This window comes from Lichenostomus cassidix, chromosome 1, assembly GCF_008360975.1.
Source record: "Lichenostomus cassidix isolate B80296 chromosome 1, HeHo_3.0, whole genome shotgun sequence".
In the NCBI taxonomy this organism is placed as follows: Eukaryota; Metazoa; Chordata; class Aves; order Passeriformes; family Meliphagidae; genus Lichenostomus; species Lichenostomus cassidix.
Window position 1 is genome coordinate 32,753,755 of NC_139479.1, and position 26,048 is coordinate 32,779,802.

General features: G+C 42.5%; 2 protein-coding genes and 1 long non-coding RNA gene across 10 annotated transcripts in view; 2 read left to right on the forward strand and 1 right to left on the reverse strand.

Moving 5' to 3' along the window:
* The first annotated feature begins 960 nt into the window (after positions 1-960).
* On the forward strand, positions 961-17,639 carry RP2 (RP2 activator of ARL3 GTPase). Its single transcript, XM_085055952.1, has 5 exons — positions 961-1,174; positions 9,970-10,635; positions 12,347-12,461; positions 13,624-13,709; positions 15,077-17,639. Exons 1-5 carry the CDS (start codon positions 1,040-1,042, stop codon positions 15,158-15,160), a joined length of 1,086 nt encoding a protein of 361 aa, XP_084912078.1. The 5' UTR covers positions 961-1,039; the 3' UTR covers positions 15,161-17,639.
* A 6-nt stretch (positions 17,640-17,645) lies between these two features.
* LOC146444489 (uncharacterized) lies at positions 17,646-24,644 on the reverse strand. The gene is made up of 3 exons (XR_014850909.1): positions 24,371-24,644; positions 21,479-21,559; positions 17,646-19,478 (listed from the first exon to the last, which is right to left on the reverse strand). It is a non-coding gene; the product is annotated as an uncharacterized LOC146444489 (long non-coding RNA).
* Positions 24,645-24,772: 128 nt separating this feature from the next.
* Positions 24,773-26,048, forward strand: part of JADE3 (jade family PHD finger 3) — a 64,765-nt gene continuing 63,489 nt past the window's right edge. For 2 of the 8 annotated variants that reach the window (XM_085055893.1, XM_085055879.1), the window contains exon 1: positions 24,775-24,912. The gene's annotated coding sequence lies outside the window, so the exon portion shown is untranslated. Of the gene's footprint in view, positions 24,913-25,058; positions 25,091-25,323; positions 25,513-26,048 lie in introns of those variants that run through there. The other 6 variants (XM_085055903.1, XM_085055941.1, XM_085055886.1 and 3 more) reach the window with 5 other exon arrangements.

Sequence of the window (26,048 nt, forward strand, 5' to 3'; positions counted from 1 at the left end):
CAAGGTAAAAAATAAGGAGGGTGCTGCAGGTGCTGGAGCAATGATTTCCCTGTAGCCCATGTAAAGGACCACAGTGGTGCAAATATCCACAGTGCAGCCCATGAGGGACCCCACAACAGAGCAGGTGGCTATTTTCTGAAGGAATGGAACAAAGCATCAAAGACAATTTTGAAGTCTTTTGCCTCAATCGCAGGACTCAAAACTGTAAAATCTTGTGAAAAATGCCTTCGACTGGTCAGACAGTCTGGTAAAAAAAAGTGTGCGTTTTTCGTCTGGGGAAGAAAACCAACCCAAGAGAACCAGGCCAAACAATGAACTCACAAACCACAACTCAACATAGGAAGCCCGACTATCTGCAAAGGGAGGCACAGAGCAGAAGGACGCTGGAGGCTCTCCTGCTGCCGCTTGCTGCTGCTGCTGCTCTGAAACACTTGCAAGAAGCTGAGTGTTCTGGCACAGCCCTCCCAGAAGAGCGAGCACGGCGCTGTCAGGCGCCCAGAGGGGACCACGCCGATGTATCCATAGCAAATGCCGTGATGGAGGATTAGTCGGTTTGTATTGACACGCCGCACCGGGCGTTTTGCCTCCGACTTCCACAGCCGAACCCGCACACGGCTCCGGGCGGGACACAGGGCTCACGCCGGTACGGCGGTGGGTTCACGAGCAGTCGCCGCCTCCTCCGACCCGCTTCCCGCGGGGCGGACGTGGGGGAAGCCCGGCCGGGGAGAGGGAGCGATGGCGATCACTGGCAGACCGCGTTCTCCCGCTTGCCCCCGGCCGCCCAGCCCCGCGGGTGAGCTGCCTCCGGCGGCGCCGCGCCCGCTGCCAGGCACCGCCCCGTCCAGGCGCCTCCGCGGCCCGCCGGCGATGGCTGGAGCGGGACGGGGCGGAGAAGGGGAAGGGGAAGGCGGGGGGAAATGTCGCGGTCGCCACGGGAGACGGGGGAAAACCGGAAGCCGGCGGGGCGGGGCGGCGCGGCGCTGGCGAGCCCTTCCCCGCTCCCAGCCTCTCTCCGCCGGGCGGCGGCGGCGGCAGCGCCATGGGGTGTTTCTTCTCCCGCCGCAGGAAGCTGGCCCTGGGCGGCCAGCAGCCGCAGCAGCAAGCGGGAGCCGGGCAGGACGCGGCGGCCGGCGAGCAGAAGGCGCCGCAGTACAGCTGGGACCTGCGAGCCAAGGTAGCGCCCCGGCTGCTGTCCCCGGCCGCGGGCTGGGGCTGGGGCTGGGGTATCGCTTCTCTCGGCGGGCAGCGCCTCGCCTTCTGCCTCCCGAGGCTTGCGGCGGGGTGTGTGCTCCGCCAGGGAGCTCGCCTTCCCCGATCCCGCTGTTACGGCTCGGTCCGCGCAGTTCAGTGCGTTTATTTGAACATTAAAAAAGTGTTTAGCCTAAGGATTTGACCAGCCGGTCTCAAATTGTGCAAGCGGAGAGGGCGGCGCGCTGGATGCCGCGGCTGCCGGCGGTGCGAGCATCGGTCCTGGTGCGGGGCTGCTCCGGAGGGGCTGGCGCTGCCTGCGGGTGGGACAGCGAGCTGTGGGCAGGCAGCTTGGCTGGCACAGTCCCCACGGGTGTCTGCCTGCCCTCGGGGTGCCGGATACAGCGCGGAGTCCCCCGGGTGTTTGCTGCACCCGAGCAAAGCGGGATTAGGGGCTGGGGAGCTGCTTGTGCTCGGGCGAGCTGGAGTCTCCGCACTTGGAATTGCAGCGGAGGCAGTAAACTCGTGCCTTGTGTCCTGTCAATATCGATTCTTCCTGCTTGGGTGTTTGCGCTGTTGGTTTGTTTGGGGTTTTTTTTTTGTTTTTTTGAAGAGGAAGTAGAGCTAGTTTATCAGTCCCTAAAACGACAGATAAAGACACATCTTTCCCCCTGCTGCTTCCAGAGCTTCTGAAGGCAGTCGTGAAGACTCAAGTAGGAAAGCATTTAAATGCTGGATTAAATGTATTTCTTTCTAGCCTCAATTCAAGTTTCACTTGCTAGATATATCATGACATTATAGCCCTGCTGGGCCTTCCCTCCTCTGCAGCTGCCTTCAGCTGGGGGAAGCAGAAACTGGGGCAGGCGATAAACTTAATTGATGTGGTTTCAACAAACAAAATCCTCAAACCTTTAGGCCATATTTTACAAGTATGGAAAAGAAAATGTGTGAACTTATTTGAATGTTTAGCTTGCTTGTTTTTTAAACTTGACTAGGTGCTCTAGGGTGTCCCTTAAGTCTTCCAAGGAGATTAAGACAAGCTTAGATGGAGATGAGCTAGAGAGTGTGTGTGTGGCCTGGAGGAATCAGTTCCTTGAGGATAAAGATGAACAATCTGTGTTGGGCTTGTGGCTTTGACTGGATAGTGGATATTTACAGAGCAGATAGAGAAGGGGAGGATAGCAGCATATCACTTGTGTAATGACTATTCTCACAGCGGGAGGGGCTGTACTGAAGCCATATTTCGGAGTGGCAGAACAAAAACGTAGTCTGCTGAAAAGTAAACTATTAAATCAACCTTTGGAATAACGTTTTTTAATTTTAGAGCAAATTCCCTGGCTAAAGCTCAACAGGTAGGAGAATTTTTACCCCATCTACTTATATACAGCTAACTTTGAAAACTAAAAGAAGGAAAGTCAGGATATAGAAAGACTTGATTCAGAGAATAGCTGGCCTTGTTGCTAGGGAGATGATTGTTGTTAACTTGCTGGAAGTACGCTCAAGCTAACAGATAAAACTGTTACAGCACCAACAATCTATCTCTGTGGAATAAAAAAAGGCCATCATGTACTGCATGTAAAACTTCCTCCCTTTCTATAAAAGACTCTTAGAAACCAGAAGAATCAGCGAGTTTTGGCTGTGCTAGTGAACTGCATAAGCCATCAAATGAACTACTTAATTTTGTACTGTAAGCCTAAGAATGGCTATTTCATGTTTAAGACCATTTCTCTTGCTCTTTGCATCCCTATTTTTCATTGGGATTTTTGGGTATAAGATTAATACCTTAATCCAGGAAAGCACTGGAGTCACCTTGTCTTAGGTAAAGGAATACTGAGCACTTGGTCCACTAAACTTGTTGATCTCAGCTTGTATGAAGTGTTGCTGTCAATGTTAATGTAGTAGCTTTAAATATTGTCTGTGATACCTTTTCCTGTTGTCTATTGCTTTCTCATTTCTGATGCATCACATACACTTATTTATTTCCCAGTTTGTGTTTGTACACAATGTTAAATTGAACTCAGTTGGAAAATGTGTGGCATCAAGACTCCTTTTTGTTCATCAAGTGCATTGAATCATATTCAAAGCTTTTAAAACCTCAAATCTGTCAACAGATGTAGTGCTAAGGGCTCTTTTGGTGTTTATTTCCACCATTTAGGTTGGGGATATGTTTCTAATTTTAGGTTCTCCTACTCAGCAATGCAGTTGTGTTTATTTAGTGCCGTTTTGCAAGCAGGTTTGGTGATTGTCTGCAGTTTTTGTAAACTATGCTCCTTATGTTCTTACAGGTGAGTATGTCTTGCTGCTGAGACACTCCCACTGTCTTCCTTTAAACTAATGGCATGCTGACATGGCAGAAAGATGTAGGCACATTTGTGTGCATATTTGTGTGATTAGGGATGTGTAGACATGACTGAACCTAAGGGGTTCCTCTAACAAAGCTATTTCTTTTGCTTCTGAAGGACAGCAATGCTAGTTGAGCCTATTTTAGTCATGTTCTGGTGGCAAAATAGTATTGATACCATCTGCTAGTGTAGCCCTAGACAAACAGTAATATGATGATATCCCAGTGACCGTGTAACTCTTGTGTATTAGTCCCAAAAATGGACCATGTGGTAGAAAACTCTCATTAGAAGATATCATAAGATGCTGATAGTTGAATTGAAATTAAGGAAAGTATATTAATTTGAGGGGCCTTTTCAGATTTCTGTGTGACTTAAGTGAGGACAGAAGTTTTAAGGTATGCTAAATTTAATCAAATTTACATTGCATTGTAAATCTGCTGGAGTCTCTGTAATGCTTACTGAGCCTTGGGTTCAGAGAACTGTGTGGGGATTACTTATGGTGCAGTAGAAGAATGAAAGAATCAGAATATTTTGAAAACAGAAGGGAAAAGGATGAATATTCAGTTTCTTGCTGCTCTGGGGTCCTTAGTCCATGAGTATAAGAGCACAGTTTGTTCAAGAGTCTGTTATTCCTGCCTTGAATCCTGAGGACTTATGTCTCTTGATGTCTTTTCGGCTGTCATGAGAGTCTCCTTCTGACCAAGTGTGGGAGAAGAACTTGGTGGTGCTCAGCCCTTCTCACCTGTCTTCAGCTAGCTTTCCACCTGAATTGTTTTCCTTTCCTACTGTATGACTGACAGCAGAACTGAATATGGGTATGTACTGACAGGAACTTGGGTTTGTGTCTTGTGATGGCAGATACCCTCATGACCTTCTCCACAGGAGAAGCAACACGAATAGCTACATCATCATTTTTGCTCTTGTCTCATGTTCAAAGAAGTAGGGTTAGATTAATTATGATCACAGCAGCATTTAGAGGAACTTTCCTTCCTGGGTGGTTTTTTTTTTTTACTTTTAGAAGGAACAAGTAAAGTTTTGTTTTATGTCAACTGACTTGCAACTTAACTGGTTTAGCTGATAGGAAACATGCCATTATCATTATTGTGCAGTGATGGATGTATTCATACAGTAAAAAAACATCAAGAGGTTTAACTTTCTACCTAAATCATAGTCTTTTGTCATTTACCTTACATTTGAGGAGTCTTCATGAATACTCTGAGCTGACTCAGGTATCTTGAACTGTCTAGATCTTGTTCAGGTAGCCATTTTGTATTTTATTTATATTAATAATTATTAATATAAATATTAATATATTAATATTAATACAGATAATAATATATTAATATTAATATTTTTTTTCTCTAAGCAATTAAACATTTTGTCTTTAAATGCAATCTATGTGCCTTATGCTTCCTGGTGCACCAGAAGAACTACTGCTGTATTTATCAAAATGTGGTCAGATTGACAGAGAAACAGTCAGAAGGTTCAAATTAAACAATTTTGCCGGTTAGGTCAAATATAGGCTTGTAGCAGCTTCCTTTTTTTGTTCACTTCTTTTGTATGCAATATTTGGCAGTAATTTGCTGTATGTGAATGACCTTTTCATGCTGTTATGGGCATTATGGAAAAGTGTGAAGATTACCAAAAATAGAATGAAATGAGCATTCAGGCTGTGGTAGTGACCACTTCTAAAGTCAGGGTGTGCAGGAGGTGCTCCAAAATGCAAAACTGTGTGCTAGTGACTGGAACCTGCGCTACTCTTTACACCTTTTCTTGTTGTGCAAGAATCTTGAAATCTGCCAGTGAGTGAGTAACTACCAAAAGCAGTTTTCAGAGGATGTTGCAACTCACTGCTTAAAGGCACCAAACCCTATGCAAGTATGAATATGCAGTAGTGTCTAGGCCTGGGAATGCACTTTTCTTTCTTATTTCCCTTGCTGACAAAAATAGTGCTTAAAGCTTCTTAAGTTGGTGTGCTTACCCTATAGGTGCAGCTTTTAATGTCACTGGGTCAGCAGCCAACTCATCAGCTGTATATAAGCTCATATCTGACCTGCCATCTGTAGTGACCTAGAGAGGTAGGGGATGATTTTTTGAGAATCATATTTAAAAGAGAAGACCTTAGTGTAGGTGGTTTAGAAATACTTTACAAACTGTTTTCTCAACAGCCTAGAGACAGGTAACCAGGGGAGAACTGTAACCTGTTAAGAACAGCAATACCTTCTCATATTTGTGGGGGTGTGTCACTGTTGACTGAAACTCCTTCCCTGATGGACCCTGTGAAAAAGCCTGGCTAAAACACAAACTCATACCAGAAAGAGTTCAAGATGTTGGGATCTTTTGTGATTCTAGGCTCATTTACCACTAAAAACTGTGAAGGTCTAGTACTTCTAAGTCTTCTTCCAAATGGGAGCTGCTCAGTCTTGGTGCCAGTAAACTGGATAATGGTGGGTTAAGAGATATGTGTCATATGCAGCTTTCACACAGCCGCTGACCTCCTTGCAAGACAAGTGTTTGCAGGAAGGAAAGCTGCTTAATGCACCTTGCACTTGTTGTAATAGGATGTCCTAGAGTTGTAAGCAACCATTACAAATGCTTGTTTGCCCTCACTTCTCTCCCTTTTTTTGTTCTTTAAAATCCTTGCTCCTTACAATTTGTTCTTTATTTCTTTGTTAGCAGACTTCTCACCATTGTAATTACTGATAACCAAAGATTTTTCTTCTGTGCCTGTTTTGAGAAGGAAGAATGTTAGCCCTGAATGCAGGGCTAACATTTTTATCATCACATCCGATTATTTTCGGTCATTCGATGGAGTAATTCCCGAACCTGTGCATAGTCGCTTCTGTTAGAAGGTTTTAACTCCTGAGCTGTGCCTGTATCTATTAATGTATGAGTCTTATCTACTCCAAGAACTCTTTGAATTCAGCTGAAAATGTTAAAAGTTACTTCTATGAATCCTGTCATCTTTTGAACTTATGTCAGCCTGAGAAAAAAAAAGATTTAAAAATCTGTTAAGGGCTGGAGAGTAAAATGTCTGTTTGGGTGAGATGGGTGGATTTGGACAAAGTTTTTTAAAACTATCCAAATGCAAAGGATAAATAGATGAGTTATCAAATAGTTGACTTTTGCTGACCTACCACATGCTTAAGATTTTATGGCCAACGTTGCACCAGATGGATGGGCAGAGAAATGTACATAGCCCTGGTTATGGTTGTATGAGACTGCAGATGTTACTTGCTTCATTTTCTTTTGGCTTTCTAGTGTGCTTTTTTTGCTATGTTGCCCAGACAGAGCTTCAGAAGCAGTTGGTGTTGACTGTCAGGGGAAGGAAGGTGGTGGCAGTGATTTAATATTAACCTGTTGATGATACCTGAAGGCTTCAGAGATGGTGAACATGAACCAACAAGGCTGATGGCATCCTGGCTATCAAAATAGTGTGGCCAGCAGGACTAGGGCCATGACCTGTACTCAACACTGGTGAGGTTGCACCTCAAATCTTGTGCTCAGTTCTGGATTCCTCACTTCAGGAAAGACACTGAAGTGCTGAAGTGTGTCCATAAAAGGGCAGTGGAGGTGGTGAAGGGTATGGAGCACAAGTCTGATGAGAAGCAGCTGAGGGAGCTGGGGCTGTTTATTTGGAAGAAAAGGAGGCTCAGGGGAGACCTTGTTGCTCTCTACAACCACCTGAAAGGAAGCTGTAAGAGGTCAGGGTTTGTCTCTTCTCCCAAGTAGCCAGTGATAGGACAAGATGAAAAGGGCTCAAGTTGCTCCAGGGGAGGCTTGGATTGGGAATTAGGAAAAATTTCTTCATAGAAAGAGTTGGAACAGGCATCCCAGGGAAGTGGTTGAGTCACCATCCCTGGAAGTATTTAAAAGATGTGTAGATGTGGCAGCTGGGGACATGGTTTAGTGGTGGACTTGGCAGTGTTAAATAAATGGTTGCACTTGATGGACTTAGAGGTCTTTTCCAATTTAAACTATTCTATAATCCTCTGAACATATAAGGAGCTGCTGTATGCATCCTCAAAATCATGGTTCTGCCTTCATGCCTGTTTGTCTGGCATGTTTCTTTTACCCAGGGGAAGTGAAATATTTATATCTGCTATAGTCTCTTAGGTTACCTGTCCTCTCAGGGGCAATGACCCAGTGCGCGAGGAGTATTAAATCTTTTTCATCCAGGCCCTCCAGTCTGTACTGCAGTGTTAAGCAATAAATACTCTTGGTCTTTAAAAGGAAAACTGCAAAGTAAAATTAAAGGAAATGGGCAAACTCCCTAGCATCATTAGCAAACTGAGAAGTAAATGTTATGTCAGGGCAGAACTCTTAGTTCTGGGAAATCGGGAAATAAAGAGGAGCTCCTGAATCTGATAATGAGCTGGATTTTTATCTTTAACTTGACTACTGCTCTTACTCAAGAAGTCTCATTTGAGACTGTCTATAGGCTGTGAGTTTGCTGACTAACCACTGTTTTTCACCTAGGCCTAAATAAAATTGCAAAGTGAAAGTGAAGTTTCACACCTGCCTGCAAAGGCCCCTGTGTAGGACGAACTAGTGCTGCTTCAGAGGCATTCAGAGCAGAGCAGTTCAGAAGGACGTGCTTAATTTGAAGTTTCAAAAGAGCTGGAAGTTCTGGAAACACTGAACTTCTCATTCCTAAGAGAAGTAACTGTTCCTCTGTGCCTCTTTTGAAGGCAGTAGGTCTCCCATGGTTATTTTTAAAAAAGTGCAAAAACCACCCAACATACAGACATACACAAACATACATAAATGTTCTAGGACATGCCTGGGAAGAATATGTCCAAGTAGAATTTTAATACTTATATTCTCAAGTAAGAGGAAATATGAGTGTAAATAGCTTCTATATGGATCAGTTGTGTAAAATTGCTTGAGACTGAAGACGTTGGAGAATTTGAATCCAAAGCATACTGTGTGACTGAGTCTCCAAGCATTGTCCCTTTTCTTTTGAATCTCCCAATTGTATTTGTAACACTTCCAACTAACTTTCCTGGATGTGTACTAGTGGTATTATATATGATTGAGGAGAGAATTCTAGGAATCCATCTTCATTGTCTCAACTTGGATTTTATTTGGAAGATTCATTATCTGCAAATCTCCTTTTGCTGTCTGAAGGTCACATATGTTGCATTGAATGGAATACATTTTATCAGTTGGTAGAGATTTTTAGCTTCCTTTAGCTGTTGCAGTCAAAAGCTGCCTAGGCTGGTTTAGTGAATGTCTGGTGCTAGCCCATTCTGGTTTATGCCTTTTGCTGGTCTCTAAATATTGAGTGAATGTTTGACATGCTGGGGAGGACAAGTTTCTTAGAAATTGGGATACACAGAAACTGGGGTAATGCATGATATCTGATTATGGTACAGCAGATTTTAGGAGCCTCAGGCTGATAATCAAATTTTTTTTAAGTTTTTGAAGTGGTCTTGTGTTAGGCTGGCTCAGGTAATTGTACACTTCTAAGTGCTATTTTAGTGAGCTTTCACAAGAGGGCAGAGTAGAATTTGCTCCAGGAATTGTGCTTGACTTGAAACTTAACATATCTAGAAATAAGCCAGCTCAATTTCCTTTGGTTTTAGGACAGCATGAGCTGTATTATTCATGCTTTCCACCTGTATTGCATCCATCCTGGGTGCTGTGTGGGTCATGAGTTGCTGCTCCCTAAAGGAGAGTCCCAGAGAAAGCCACAGCCTCTCTCAAGTGACCTCCCCCTGTGAGCAGGATGCTGGAGTGTGAAGGAGATCTGCAAACATGCCCCCTGTACCACGACTGCCAGTTTTTGCTTCTTGAACGTAGCTAAAGCAATCTTGTTTGTTTTGTTAGCACAAAAATCTTTTCATTGTTGGCACAAGATAATGCTGTGGCACAGATAAATGAGCTCTCTGTAGTTTGCAAACAGAGAAGATACTGCTTGACAGCAACAAGGTTTCCTTGCAGCATGCTGAGGTACCATAAAATATGACCAAGATAGCTACTCAAAAAGAAAATACTGTGTATCTCCAGCTTTATGAATCTGTAAGTAGGTTGGACAATTTATTTATTGCAGTTACTATGCAAATACCAAGAACCATCGTCTTTGTTGACACAGTTTAGAGTCCACAGACAAAACTAGCTCTCCTTGCCCTCTTTCTTTATTAAAGGACAAACTGAGATTTTTTTTTTTCCTCCCCTGGAGCATCTCAGAAGTGTAGTTTCACTTCTTGGTTTTACCTCAGTACTGTGTATTCTGCTAGTTTAGCTAAAAGAGCTGCTTCTGTTCTTTCATCACTCATTGAAGACTCTTCTGGCAGTTTATCCTGTAGAATTCAGTGGTACTTCAATCACTGCAAGTCAATTTTTGATGCAAGTCACTATTTGATGCATTTAGCATTGTAATATTCTCTGTATTTGAAGATGTTAACCTTTTTCTTTTTTTTTCTTCCTCCTTCAGATTGACCCCAAAGATTACACTTTTTCTGGACTTAAAGATGAAACAGTGGGTCGATTGCCTGGAAAAGTAGCAGGGCAACAATTTGTCATTCAGGATTGCGAGAACTGTAGAATCTACATATTTGACCATTCTGCTACAATCACCATTGATGACTGTGTAAATTGCCAAATCTTTTTAGGACCAATAAAAGGCAGTGTGTTTTTCCGTGACTGCAAAGATTGTAAATGCATAGTTGCTTGCCAACAGTTCCGCACACGGGACTGCAGAAAGCTGGAGGTGTTCTTGTGCTGTGCCACCCAGCCCATTATCGAGTCCTCCACAGGTATGAAATTTGGATGTTTCCAGTACTATTATCCTGAGCTTGCTTTACAATTTAAAGATGCTGGTCTGAGTATCTTCAACAACACATGGAGCAACATCCATGACTTTACCCCTGTTTCTGGAGAAAATAACTGGGGCCTTTTGCCTGAAACTGCTGTAGTCCAAGATTATGTTCCTCTGCCCAGCTCTGAGGAGCTGAAAGCTGTCAGGATTTCTACTGATGCTACAAAGAGCATAATACCAGTAACTCGAGGGCGGAGACAGAAAAGCAGCGATGAATCGTGTTTGGTTGTGTTTTTTGCTGGTGACTACACAACTGCAAATGCCAGGAAGTTAATTGATGAGGTAAGCAACCTTTGTCTTCATTCAGGTTTTTCAATTCCTAATTAAACACTCCTCTGGACAGCCTCTGATGCTCCCTGAAGGGTGAATATAGAGGCTCTGTTTGTCTACTGACCGTACTGATCAACTGCACTGTTTAAAACCTGAAAGCAAGATAAGAAAAAATCTCATTTGATCAGTCAGTTGCTTTGCAGGTGACATTCTGTGAGTGGCACATCTATCCTCTAACAGTTCTGGTATACTTTTCCATCATGGCAAAGCAAAGTGGTGCTCTGAAGAAAATGTGTAGTTGATTTGATGAACTTGGTCAAATACAGAGTAAGTGATTGACCATGCTTGTGAAAGGAATGTACCCTATTGACTTGTTAGCTTATTGCCCTGAAAGTCTCTGCTAACAGAAGACTGTCCTGAAAGTTTTTTCCAGTGCTAACAGAGAGTCAAAAAAAGAAAAAAAAGTTTTAAAATGTATCTCCTATGTCATCCAACAAAAATGTTGGAACTTTTTTTCTGAAAGAGGCAGTGAGTCTGTCATGGCTGGTCAACTGTCTTCAATGGCTTAAATAGCTTTTTTATTGGTTGGCTTTTTCTTTTTTTTTTTTGGTTGTTGTGGCTTTTTTTTGCTTTTTGGGCTTTTTTTGGTTGTTGTTGTTGTTGGGTTTGTTTGTTTGTTTGTTTGTTTTTTGGTTGGTTATTTTTTTGTCCTGAGGCAGGAGCTTCCAAGCTTGGCTGAGTTTGTATTTTCCTGGGGCTAAAACGTGGGAGTGGTTGGCTGCTTACAGCACCCTGAAGTGCCAGGGGTGTCACAGAGCAGAGCCAGTAGCCATGGGCTACAGCATCTGAGAGTGATATCTGCAAAAGCTGCTGATCACACTGTTGTATGATTGACTAAACATCTGGTGGAGTTCTTTCCCTTGGGTTTTTATCTGCAAGGAAAGAAAGCTGTAGGGTGTTTTCTTGCCTCCCCACTGCCCAGTTGGACTTCTATGGAACTGAGCTCCCTTGGGTGAAGGGAGATAATGATATTTACGGGTTGGTTTTTTTTCTGACAAAGGAATAGCTACAGGAAAGAGGGTAGTAGATGTGTCCTTCTCTGTTAGTAGTTATTTAGAAATTGGAGTTAAGAAAATGATAAAAGACTAGTTTGTGGGTTTCTATGGAAATCTAACTGCTCAGTAGATAAATGGACCTTTTGGAAGTAAAAATGTGTTTGCTCCTTTCCCACATGCATTTAGTTTCATATTTGATTTGGAAGTGGGGGGGGGATGTGTACCTGTGTTTTCAAAAGTTTTTCACTATTGTTCCAAAACTGAAAACTTCTGCAGTGAGAGTTTGAGCTAATGCTTGACTGAACTATTGAAGAGTAAAGAGAGCTAACTGCTTGTCTCCAGATGCTAAATGCCTCTAACTCCCATTGGTTTCTGCTCATGTGGAATTGTGGGGAAAAACACATAACCCTGGGCCCCAATATAAAACAAAACCAGTCACATTTATTCCTCTAGGTGCACTGGGGCAGAGGAGAAGATCTGGATGAATGGAATGAAAATAAACAGAAGTGTAGAAAAAGCAAATGGTCTCTGAAAAGAGCAAAAAGGCTTCCTTTGCTCTGTGACTTAATGTGTATGGGAAAAATGGGTCTATTACAGTGTAATCTGGATACTCAAGTTGAACTCTGCCTTAGAAGCATTTTTAACATGAATTCTTTCTCTGTTAACAGATGACTAGTAAAGGCTTTCATCTGGTACAGACTAAAGAAGTCTTAATGAAGGCAGAGGATGGTCACAGAGTTTTCCAGCAGTGTGCATCAGAATTCATTCCACTGCTGGAAAAAGGTGAGTTTGTGTTTTCTTTCTCCTCTTGATACACAAATCTGTCACTAGGGAGTTGTGGAGAAGAAAGAGGAATGAAGAAAGAATTTGTGTTTCAAGGGCATACTGTAAAACCTGTTGAGATGAGTTTTGGAAGCCTCAGTGAGGCCCTAAACCAGCCAAAACTCCTGAATGCAGCAGAATTTAGTTATTTCACATGTATTTTGTGTCTGTGCTCCCCCTCTAGTGGTCCAACTGCATAGCTCAAGAGCAGTGGCACATGGAAGTCTGTGTGGAATGGTCAAAAGAAGTGCATGTTTTTAGACTGTTTCTAACTTGTCACCAATGCTGCTCAACCACTGCGCTGTTCAGACTTTCTGTACAAATATTTAAGCAAATCAGTATAGATGTGCATAAAGCAGATAAGTGTTTAAAATTCTTGTTTATAACTGGTGCACTGTCAGAGTATTTCAAAAACCTTTCTATTGAAATGACTGCAGTTGGGTTTTGTCCCTTCTTGCAGAGGTACTGACATCTTGTTATCTGTTATATGCTGAAGCTCAGTACACACTCCTGAACTTGGTAGCAACGTACAGTTTTTTTCATGGTGACATGAGAAGACTGGGATGTTCATTTCAAGAACAGGACAAGTCACTGCACTTGTAAGACTATAGTGTAGTTTATGGGCTAACTTGCAGTCATACAGGAAGAAATACCATGTTCAGAATGAAACCAGAGAAAGCAGATCTGCAAATAGTGGGTGAGAACAAGTCTAAAAATCAGGCAGTTTGCTATCTTGGGACTGAAGCAAAAATGCCTGAATGACTCAGTCCCACTCCAGATGTCTGTGAAATGGCTCACTATTTGAGCAGTATAGTCTGACTCACTTCCATGATGCCTGGTACTCCTTAGCATTTTTATGCTATTGCTGCCTTTCAAGAAGTAAAACTGGAATCCTGCCAAAATCTCTGCCCAAAAAAAAGAGCATGGAATTGCGGATAACACTGTACTTTTTTTTTTTAATGTGTTTGAGTGCTTTTAATTCTTTATCTGCTGTTATGGGGCTGCTCAAGCAGAAAAATAAAATGCTTCTTGAAAGCTTCACAATTCCCTATGGGTTGAGAAATGTACTGTTTCAATTCCAAGCTTAAACATAGTATTGATTTTAGATGAAACTATTTTCTAGGTGCAGTGGTTGCTTTGGAGTTCAATGGAGATGGTGCTGTGGAACAATGTCGAAGCACTATAAATGAAGTTTTTAGTGGGACCAAGGTAAGCTGGTGCATTGCTTTATTCGCAGAAAATATTACAGAATGTCTGAGCTATTTCATGGTCAAGATATAGTGTTGACATACTACACAATCTATTTAGGTTCGTGGGTAGTAATATCAGAATATCCTGTCATTGTTTTGGTTTTTTGTACTAAAAACCGAAGTTACTTGTTGGTGGCAAGAAAATTGTCCTAGGAGGGAGAGTACTGAATCCCCATATCCTCTCAAGAATACAAGATTTCTGCTTAGAACTTTTATTTCATATAATAGCAAAATCAAGTTCTATAAATCTAGTTCAAAAAGGTTCCACTTCAAGTCTTGGATTTAGTCACTGAGCTCTGTGATGTCATGTCTATTAAATCATAACAAAGGTAACACGATGGGATTTCAACTTTTTTCCATGTTTGCTTTTGCTCTGTAGGAAACCACAGAATGCCTTCCTTCAAAGGCAGTTTTCTCTTTTCTTCTGTCAGCTTGTTTCACTTTAGCTGCCTTACACCACACCTCCTCTTTCCTTGCTCTTCCTTTTCTCTGAATGGCAATGGTTTTGAGAAAGTTTCTGGAAACATTTATAGACTAGAATGTCTTTGAGACCTGGCATCCATACAGCTCCTTGCTGTCTTTCAGTTCCTTTCAAAAGACTTACTTGGAACTAGGCTGCCCACTTTCTGGAAAACACTCATCTTGTAACAAGTCATGTAATTTAATTTTTTGATTGAGGCTATTGCTTGCATGTTGAGTTTGGTGAACAGCCACAATGCTCTCTGTTACACTCTCAACTGTTTGGGTATTGCCTAAGATAATTGTTGTTGATCTGCTGAAAGCTTTCAAAGGTGACTGTCCTAGAGCTTGGACTTTCACATGCATTGATAAATTTTAAAAAATGCAGATGCAATTAAAATTATTTTTAAAAACTAGCCATCTGCTGGAAAAGCAATTAAGTTTTTTTTGAGGGTCATATAGCAGAAGGAAATCTTTCTTAGAAACTCTGTCTGTTAAAGGAAAGTAGTAGTCTAAGGGTTTTTTTGTATTTATTTTTCCCCTCTTGTGGAGAGTTGACTTTACCAATGAAAATACATCTAAATAGACACTAACTGAAGCTGTGACCCCTGAATAATGAAGCCTCAAAATTCTGATCAGTAGAAGGCAAGGGTTAATGCAGTTAGCACGTGTGCTAGGAAGGGGTGAGGATAACAAATAGTGGGTGCATCAGGCCTGAGAGAATTGTAGGACTGTTCCGTCATGCAGTGGGAACCAAAATAGTTGTGCCTCTCATGAAATGCAAAACTAAAAGTAAGCATTACTGATTCCAAACAAGCAAAGACTGCTTTTACTAATGTATAACTATTTTCTTCTTTAACAAAACAGGTTTTTGTATCGGAAAGCAAAGCATCAGCATCTCAAGATGTAGACAATTTCTACAACTTTGCTGACATGCAGATGGGAATGTGAAGTTTAGCATGAAGGTGCTTATGTACAGTTTGTCTCAGCACTTGGATGCCACTTGTCTTGGATGTAGTTTTGTCATTTAGTTTTGTATTTCTCATATATCCTTTTTATAAAGCCACTTGCAGTTTTAGTACCATATTATTTGAACTGGAGTACACAGCATAGCTCCTCATGTGCATTGTGTTTGAAACTGAAGTTTAACTCCAAAAACAATTGAGCTTTTCTACTAACTTTTTTACAGTGATTTCTAAACATCTATCGACACTTGAATGTTTCTTGACAACATCTAATGGTTATACACATTTTAAAAGTGCAATGCTGATCCAAGTTTGATGCAGTAGTAATTGTTATCTTGAATTCAGACACATTGTTTAGAAAGTGTATTTATGTGAAACTTGCCCTTCAAAATTTTCCCATATGCAAATTTGTCTTCACTGGGGGTCCAGGAGGGAAGTTGTAGTTGACTTTTTCTGAAAGCTTATTCTGAAATTAATTGTCCTTGCAGCATGCTTTCAAAAGCAGTTTGTGACTGGCTTACTCTGCTTCAGCACGTTTTTTGAATAAAGTTGTTTGCAGCAGCATTTATGGTGAGAGTTGTCACAACAGCATTCTAGTAAGTGAGCACTTGCCAGGCTTTTCTGCTTTGAGGTGAATCCTGAGCATGAGTGCTTTGCTGAAGCTACTCTAAGTTCTGCTCAGGTTCTTTGGCAATACAGGTGCCTCTGGCATTCCCAAGTCACACATGGGATATACATGAGGTTTCTTTGCACTTGGAGCAATAAACCTCTGGCACGTTGTTGTTTGCCAGAAGGGACATACAGTAGTCAGAGGAGGACTTTGATGGCATTAAAAACCCCTTCTTCCTTGCTAGACCCCAGGAGAAAGCTTTTACATTCAGAAGTAGTACAGAAAGTGCTGTCAAGTGCTACACGCTGCCATAGGGTTTATTTTGTATTAATTCTAAAAACAGACTGAAGAAGTGCTACCAGCATTTTGTGAGATGCATTTGAATAGTGTTCAGTAATAAGGCTTATTGCTAAATAGTGCGTATTAGAATGAAAATCTATATGGGTATTAAATACATGATTAATATATTTTTGCATATTACATCCCTTACTGATTTTTCTACATGAGCTTAAAAGCTTATGTCCAGGTTTACAAGTCCTCTGTAATACTTGAACCAATTGTGCATGCAGACACACAAAACCAAATTTCATAATTAAAACAGTGGCTTGCCAGTTTGCATAGCCTTTACAATTCATTGAATGGATTTGGGCTGTGTTGAGGTGCTAAAGCAATTTCCTCATTATGGTCATCTGTCAAAAGGGAAGATCTTGCAAATCTTAACTGAAAATGAGTTTTGACTCATCAGTTTCACAGCTCTGGAGCTCCAAAGTGGGTGGCTAAAAACACAGCTCTACTTTTTTGGAATTAGCACATGAAAGAATCTGTTCTTCTGAAATTCATAATTCTGTAATGCTCAAGAGAGGTTCTGAACTGTCATTTTGTCACTGCTGGGCAAATGCTTGCCATTAGTTTAAACTGGAGAATATGTCCTTAGGACCTCTTGTTACGGTTATGCATAGATTAAATAAGGAAGAATATCTCCTGAACAAACTATACCATTGGTGTAGTGAAGGCAAGAAAATTGCCACTTCTCTGAAATGTTTTTATTTGACAAAGTGAAAGAAAATCAAGCCACCGCCAGAATCCAACTGGTAGCAGAAATTACCACTTATTTGCACTTAGCCAGCCAGGATTTTTTTTTTAATATATGTGAGGTGAGGCTGTGAAAAGAGCTAAAAATTTTATCTTGCTCTCCAAAGTACTAGCACAACTCATCAGTCAACATTTACATTAATCTTGATGTGTACAGTAAATGTTTTTTTTTTGTATGGACAGTACATTGAAATTGTGTAATGTACTTCAGAGCTGTCATTGTGTGATTTATATCAGCAGTGCATATATTGGACTACCTTGGTCTCTAAACTTTTACATGGAATATTTTCAAAGTTTTATGCTGACACATGATTATGTGTATGTTCATAGCTTAATTTTGTATCACCAACCTGCTCTGGAAACAAAATGCTAAATGGACTTTTGTGACTACTTTTGCTGGAGGACAGGATGATTAATTGACAATTAATCTAGGCTTGAACAGTGGAATAACTTTTCTACATGCTGGGAAAGAGCAGTGTTGCTTTTTTTTTTTTTAACATGGATAGTCTGCTTACCAACATCAATAATTTTTAATAAAAAATCTTTAAATAATGAAGGAGTTTCTCAATCCAATTATTTATCTTTTGATTTCCATTTCTTGCTAACAGGTGTTAAGAACACTTCTAGCTTAAGAGTCAGGAATCTTTTGCATTACAGAATGGTACATGTTTCATGTATTCTTTGTACATTTGTTGTGTAGCTTTTAATGTAATTTGTATTACACTGTGAATGTGATTCATAATAAACATTTGAAATATTTAAACTGGATTCTGAAGACTTTTTAAAATTATAGTATATTGAGAAAACATAATTATATTAGATATAAAAACTGATTTCCATGTTTAAACAGGCTTGTATCTTGAAATAGATTCAGCTAATTGAAAATAAGCATTAACACTCGAGTCACTCATCCTCTGAAAAAGCAGGAATTGTGCCTCAGTCAGAGATTGTGGTTATAGTGGTAAAATTGTTAGTTTAGAAAGCAGGTCCATTTAATATTTGAAAACTGGTAAAAACTTCCTGAAAATAGGCAAAAATTTAATAAATTTCTAAATGTGGCTTTAAACTGATTGGAAACGTGACTCTTCCAAATAGAGATGGTCTAGGGTAACTCTCACTAAGCATAAAAGTTTGGGAAGAATATAAAGTACTGTATAAATATAATTATCATTTGAATATATTGAGTAAAATTGTGAAGCTTTAAAGTTATCAAAGCTTTTGGTTTAACCTTAGCTATTATTGTACAATTTTACAGTTTAAAAACCATCTTGTTACCCCAGTTGGATCCAAGTTGTCTAATAAACTATTTTTAAGTAGTGTCTAAGTCATAGGAAAGTTGCCCTTAAGTATTTTCACCATTTTTAGCAAACACATTCTGAAGTACTAACATGAAGAAGTATCTGTGCCCCAGTTGCTAGAAGATCACCCACTTTCTTTTGTCATAACTAATATACATGCTTTTTTTGCATTACTTTAATCCACATACCAGGCTGCACTTACATAACTTGGACAGATATTTCTTTTTCAATTTCATAAAGCAGCCTTAACCTTTTATAACAAAATATAGGTTTAAGTCATTCTGACTAATAAGGGGGAAAAAAGTTTTACGGACTTAAACGAGTAAAAACTCTGTAGCTGAGTATTTTCTTATATAATTCTGGCTTTTAAGTATTTAGGCTTTATTAATACAGAATTCAGCTTTCTGCAATTAATTTAAATTAACATGGATAATAATATCTTCTAGAAGATGTTTATTTCACAGGCTGTTTCCCAAAAAATTTAATGCAGCATGTAATGAAATCAATCTTTTAAGACCTAGGAGCAGCCCAGTTGCCTGCCTGATTAGTTCCTAAACTCTAGGTCTTTTGCTAACGAGTTTCTTGTTGACTCATTGGGACTTTTGTGCCATTTCTTCTTTTTAATTAATGAGTAAGCCTTCTGAATCCACAAGGGTGACATAGGTCTTTAGAGGTCTGCAGGAACAGTTCTTCCCAAGGCATGTTTAAATCTGATCAAAAACATGTAAATTCTAGTCCAACAGTTTCAAAAGCTATGAATAAGTGCTGATTTTAAGTATTGTCTCTAGCATCCATGGATTTGAGTGGGATGGTGCAACTGGCTGTAGCACTTCCTGAAGTTGTGGGCTGCAGCACTGCATTTTGCTGCAGTATATGTTGGAAGGCAGCTAGCTCTGGGAGTACACCTAATTCCCTGGGGATTGATTACAGAGCTTGCTGTATGAGCTATAGTAATTTGCTGAGGACAACAATTTCTGAAAAATAATCATTTGCTGTATTGCTAGCCTGGAGGTTTTTCTTAAACCTGTCTAGTCTGAGCTCTGTCTCTCAACACAACCATCTACATATGGCAAAACTTTGCAAACATCAAACCTGGTGGAGGCAAGAGGTACAGGAGGATTAACTGAATTCCTGGGAGTCATGGAGCATTAACAGTCCAGACATTAATATCTTGGTGTACAGTTTGATGGAAAAATGCTTTTTACTGCTTTCATCTCTTCAGAATGCCTGGTTGCCATAAGACTGTTACTGGTAATGTTTGTGGTCACAGAGTCTTCCTGATGCACATGTAGTCACCACTGCTTCTGAGTAAGAGAAGAAAAGGAAGGGGAAGTGAGAGAAGCTTTTAAAAAGGCTCTGAAGTTTTCTGAGTACATAAAGAAAAATGTGCAACTGCTCATTCCTTTTTCTTTTTTTTTTTAATGTATCTAATGATAATCCCCAGCTATGCACAATTTCATGGCCACAGTATCTGAGCAATTTCCCAGAATGTGTATTAAGCAATGTGACCAGCATCTGTCAAGTACAAGTCATCCTCTTTCCAATTGCTCAAGGCTTTAAAATTGCCAGTGCTGCAAGGGTATAGGAGGTCTTTCAAATATATGTGGATTTCACGAGTATCCTGTTGCTAAAACAGCTGTAGGAAGTTTGTCCTTCAAAGTTGATAGATAGGAAATTACAGTGATGTTAAAAGGCTCTTGAACAGTGTTCATATGAGTGTTTTACTGATTTCCCTAAACTGCAAAGGCTGAAAGCAATGTGCTATTATAGGTTCTACCCAGATGATGAGGCTAAATTTAAGGCAAAGCACCTCTGCAGTACTGGGAGCTCAAAGGACTCTGTGTCTAGATGACAGTAGTATGTATCTCTCTGCTTTTCCAACTTCATTTTATCACAAGTATTGTGGTAGTGAGGTCACAGTTCATACAGTCATGCAAGAATCCACACTTTTATTTTTAGGAACTTTTTGTCATAGGGAAGAAAACTTGAAAAGCTTGGGTTTGTTTTCAGTTTATTTTGGTTTGTCTTTTTTTTTTCTTTTTCTGTTGAAGCCATTAAACTCATGTGTCTCAAAAATAAAAATAAAAAGAAATTAAACCTTTTGGAGGATAGGGAAAGGTGGAGTGACCACAGAGTTGCGATTTCTGAACACTGAAGGGTGCAGCAGCCCTACTCTCCCCTACTTACATCGATGCTGTCTGCTGTGGTGAGGTTTCCCCCAAACTGCATGTACATCACCAGAGAGGCAGCTAACTTTCCAGGTTTTTTAGGCAACTTTATTTCCTCCCTAATAAAAGCATAAGATGTATTCTTTGATTCTCTTTTTGTTTGGTACTTACTTCCATGCATTTAAGGTACAGAGCTATAATACTAATCAGTTTGGAAAGCTACTGGCAGCTCTCTCCATTCTGTGCTACTGTCTTAGAAGGAAAAAGATAAATCAAAGATCTCCCTAAGCACAAAACTTTGAACTTGTCAGATCCTGGGAAGTGAAGCTGGCACATTTTGCTCTTAAGAGAGTAAATGGTTCATGATTGTGGAAGTACTTTTTTCTTTTTTTTTCTTTTTTTTTTTTTGTTTTGTTTGAATGTGCTGATCTTTTTATGAGGGAGACCTTCCCCTCCATTTCTGAAGTCCCCCTGAAGTTAAAAAAAAAAAGAAAACCACTTCAGGGGCCTTTTTTCATAGGGTCCTGGAGATAAAATGGATGGGCTGTACTATGACCTGAGGGCATCTTTTGATAGCTGTCCCAACAAGTGCTAAAGGACTGGATTCAGTGTTTAAAGACTATCTTTTGAAGCTCTGAATGCTCTTTGCTTCTATTTCTTCTGGTGAATATCAGAAACATTTTTAGTCACAAGGATTTAAAGATGGCTAGCCATCCTTATTTGAGATTCTGCTTTGCATATTTTTCCTCAGAAGAATGAAAGTTTCTCCACGGTCATAATTAACACTCTTGTTTGCAGGTGCATGTTTTTGCTTTATGGTAACAGTTCAATAACTTTTCTCACTGTGAAAGGAAAATAAAGGAGTTAAGCTTTTCTGTCTCTTGCTGGAAACTGCCAATGCTTGCCCTGGTTTCAAGGATGTTGTATCAAGGTTTCATCAATGGTATCTGCTCTGCTGATGAAGGGAGTTTTATGCAGCATCTACACATTTCAAAGAAAAGCGGTACAGCCAGCTTTGGTATCTGTGTACTTCCTTCTTTTATCAGAGTCTACTAGAATTGCTGGCCATGGACACTTCTATGTGCAGGCTGGGAATGCCAGAAAGTCTTGGAGGTAAGTGGTTTGAATTAACCTACCAGACCTTTCCAGTGCTTCTTTCCCCCAGCTACTTGTCTGTGACATACTTCTTGTCTTTTGCTTCCCTGGCATCTGATTACCTATAGCAGATGCAGTAGAAAAAAATTGTTGTTGAAACTCACTGGAGTACTTCTAGGTGTTTCAGTTAGAGGTGCTTCTTTTGTGGCTCAGATCAATGTTAAACGCTACTTCAGTGTAACTTTTAAAATATCCTAATATAACACATGCAACTTTACTACAGGTCTTTGAATAAGGTCTTGGTTCAATTTGAGTATGGTATATGTGTATATGTTATTTTACCCTGATCATACCTCTTCTGGTTTTCAGATCATTCCACCCTTGGGAAGACTTCCTGATTGTGCTACATTTTATCAACATGTTAACACCTGGCTTTGTGCATATTCTCTAGGTGCATCAGAGATTCTATAGTTCATCCTTTGAAGAGCAAATGTGGAAACTGTGTTGCAGATGTCTTTAAAAATAACAAAAGTGTACTATCTGCTTCTTATTTATTCATCTTTCTTGGTGTTCCTGTAGAAATACACAGTGAATGTAAAGCATTTATTGAAATTTGTGTCCCCACAGACTTTCTGACATGGGTTTTCCAATGTCATTTATCTTTTGGCTATGAGCCCACCATGTACAGCTGTGGATTTACTAGAGAATTAGAGGCTTGGATGTCATCTTCTCCTGACATGTGACAGCCAATGTAGGGAGGTGCGTATGATCCCAGACATGGGAAATGAAGATAGCTTCTAAACACCTTTCCTGGGCTGGGCTGCATCGGCTCCTGATGAGGTTATTCATATATAAAGTAATCTGGCAGGAGACTTCTCATGGGGATGTTTCCTTCACTGATGGGAATATACATTCTTTATTGTCTTCCAGAATGATGGATACTTTAAAAACTATATATGTGTATACACATACACACATATATATACACACACTCTAATCAGGTTTAATGGACACACAAAAATAGAAATTGTTTTGAAATCCTAATGAAGATATTGGTACTTGAAAATGGTTTTTGTTTAGTTTAACTCAGACTTTATTTCTGTTATGACTAGAAAACAGGTCTTCAGTACATGAACTTGGTTTTATCACTCTGAATTCTCTTCATTTTGGACTTCAAATCTCTTGTCTAAAATTCAATATTGCCTGCCCCACCTGGTTCGGTACAGAGGATTCCACAAGTGGCGGTGGTAGGGGGAGCATTCTCAGTGTTTTACTAGATACTGTGGTTTTCTGAAGCTGCTCAGAGTGCTTTTCTGGCAGGTAAATGAACAGAAGGCAAATGAGGTGATTGCTGGTGTGTGAAGGAAGTCATATGTGTCAGCATTGCTGTTTAGATGTGGTCTAGCTGCATTTGTAGAACACTATGCCTCATATTACACTCAGGAATATTAACCAGTTATTTAAAAGAAAAAAATACTATTTCTTTTTCTTTTTGGAGCAGGTAGATGCATGCAAGTCCTTGCCAGCAGTGATTTACAGTCAGAAGCCTATACTTGTTCACTGAGAGCTGACTTGGACAAGTACTTGGAGAAGGGATCTGTTGAAGGTTACTAAAGAGATGCTCCACAACCTGCTTGGGAAATGTGATTAAGTAGATGGAGGCTTGTAGAGTACTCAGGGGAAGTATCTTACTGTGGATGCCCACTTGGGCCAGGAGGAGGTCAGTGTGAGCAGCCTGTGACTTGGCAGAGCAGGTGGAAGGCTAGGCTGGGCTAGGTGGAACATTTGGCTGCAAGTGCCTCCTTTCCTATAATCTGTTTCCCCTCATCTTTCAGCTGCAGTCAGTAAACACTGTAGAAATGCAGCTCAGGCATGCCAAGCTATCCCTTCCATGCTTGCTGCACGTTTCTTTGCTCTTTTTCCTTTGTACTCATTATAATCTTGCCGTTTCTTCTCTGTGCCTGGCCTTGACAGAAGGCCTGTACCCCAGATTTGAGTCCTCAGGTTCCATTTCTTTCTCTGCTGAGTTTCCATAGCCCTTCCATGCCTCAGTTACTGTGTGCATGGAGCAACTGGGTTGCAGCAGCTGAAGGATGATTTCCAGCTAAGACTCTTTGCAGCAGTCCTTCTGGAAAGGCAAGCAAAAGGGGTTTCCAGAGTGTTTGACACAAGTGATACTTGGTAATAGCAGTATGGGAAGTGAGTGTGGGTGTGGGGCGTAACAACAGAGGAGGTTTGCTGAATTTTTGCCATTGTTTCCTTTATTCTGATGCTTCCTACTGTGCTGTCTGATATTGTTTCAATGTCATGGGCTGAATGATTAACACTGATAGCTGGCTAAAAGCTGCCCGAAGGTAAACTTCATGCTCATTATTTTACAAAATGTGCCAGTTAGGATATATGTTCTCAATCTAATGCTGGGCTGGGCTGAGATGGGTACACTTGTGCCCTTGGAAGCAGCTGGAAGGTGTGAGGGCTGTGGTGAGGTGCCTGGCCACCTCAGTCCCTGCCACCAGCTGCCCGGTCCAAGCTGAGTCTCAGTAGCCAGCTCCTGTCTCTCAGCTGGTTTCAGGTATGGTCCTCTCCCCTCAACCCTGACACCCACTGCAAGGGCTGAGACTGTGGTCTTCCCCTCCAGCTCCTTCACAGAATCAATTAGGTTGGAAAGACTCCTGGGAGTATCGAGTCCAACCTGTGACCAAATGCCACCATGTCAACTAGACCATGGCACTGAGTGTCACATCCAGTCTTTCCTTGAACACCTCCAGGGACGGCGATTCCAACACCTCCCTGGGCAGCCAATTCCAACATCTAATCTCCTTTTCTATGAAAAATTTCTCCCTCACGTCCGACCTAAACCTCCCCTGTCATAGTTTTAGACTATGTCCTCTTGTCCTGTTGCTGGTTTCCTGGGAGAAGAGGCCAACCCCCACCTGGCTGCAACCTCCCTTCAGGTGGTTGTAGAGAGCCGAAAGGTCACCCCTGAGCCTCCTCTTCTCCAGGCTGAACAACCCCAGCTCTCTCAGCCGCCGCTCACAGGACATGCGCTCCACACCTTCGCTCTTCCTTCCCGGCCGGCCGCTTCCCGCTCGCTCTCCGGGCGAGGGGCGGCTCTGCCGGCGCAGCTGGCAGGAAGGCCCGGCGCGGGCAGGGAGGGAAGGGGAAGAGGCGGGGCCTGGAGCCCAGCAGTGTCAATAATACAATAGGGCTCTTGTGCGGCCGCCGCCGCCGGAGGAGGAGCGGGCCGGGCTGCGGGCGCGCCGAGCAGCCGGCACGCAGGGCGGGAGCCGCCGCCGGCCACGGGCCCGGGCGGGCGGGCGGGGGCGATGCGCGCCGGCGCGGGACGGCACCAGCAGCACCCGCAGCGGGAGCCGCCGCCGCGGCGGGAGCGCCAGCCCTGACGGCCGCGGCCGCCCACGCCAGCGAGCAGGGCAGGAGGAGGCGGCGGCGCGCCGGGCCGGGCCGGCGGCGGGAGGTGAGCGCGGCCCGGGCTGCCCGCATGGAGGCGGGGCGGGGGGCGGGCGCCGGGGCCGCCGCGCCGGGCCTGTGCGGGGGAGGCGCCGGGCCTGCGGCGGCGGCGTTTGGCGCCAAGGCCGGGCAGGAGGGAGGAGGAGGAAGCGGCGGCGAGCGCGGGGAGGCGGCGGGCGCTGCGGGTACGTGGGGCGCCGGCGGAGAACGCGCGGAGCCGCGCCGGGGGCGGCGGGCGGGGAGCGCGGCGGGCAGCCCGTCCGGCGTGGGCGCTGCGGCCCCGGCCGCGTCCGGAGGGAAAAGTTGCGGCGGCTCCGGAGCCGTGCGGGCGCTGCGCCCGCGGGGGGCGGCAGGGGCTGGGCGGCCCCCGGCCAAGCGCCCTTTTGTTCGCCGCAGCCCGGAGAGGCGGCGACCCGGCGGTGCCCGAGCCGGCGGGGCCCTGCGGAGCGCGGCTGGGCGTGGCTGGCGGGCGGGCAGACAGACAGACAGCCGGGCGCTTGTCCGCCGCCGAGCACCGCTCCGCCGGTATGTCGAGGAACTTGCTAGAACTGAGTTTGACAATGAAGCGCTAGCGCAGCCCTCCCGCCTGCCCGGCCGCGCCGCTAAGGTAAGTTTTTTGCTGAGCGGTGGGGCGGATGGCGCCCGGTGCCCCCTGTGCCTGTAGGGAGAGGAGCGGGAAGGTCCCGACTTCAGTTCTCCAAATCAAACCTTCCTCCCTCGCATGGTGTTTGCTTTAATGCTGTTCGTCTTTCTGCAAAGGCATGGCTTCGTTCTACGGAGGTACCGCGACCGGGAATGTAGCAAAAGTAACACTTGCAGATAATAATGGGATGATTAATGGGAGAATTTGGAACAAAGTACCCTAAAATACATGTTAATAGGCAAATAGACGCCACTTTTTCCCTTCTTTTAACTAGTGCTATTTTATAAAAAGCATTTGTAGTTATTTGAGGAGTTCAGCTATTGTTTGCAAATTGTTATAATGAGTGGTTATGTATTTTTATTAAAATATCACTAAATTTGCACTGCATTTAAAAGCCCTATGTTTTTTTTCATGTTCGGGAGAAAAGGGATGCTGAAGACAACATCTAGTTGTGATTAGAAAACCTTCAATTACTATACATTAGATACTTGAAAACTGTT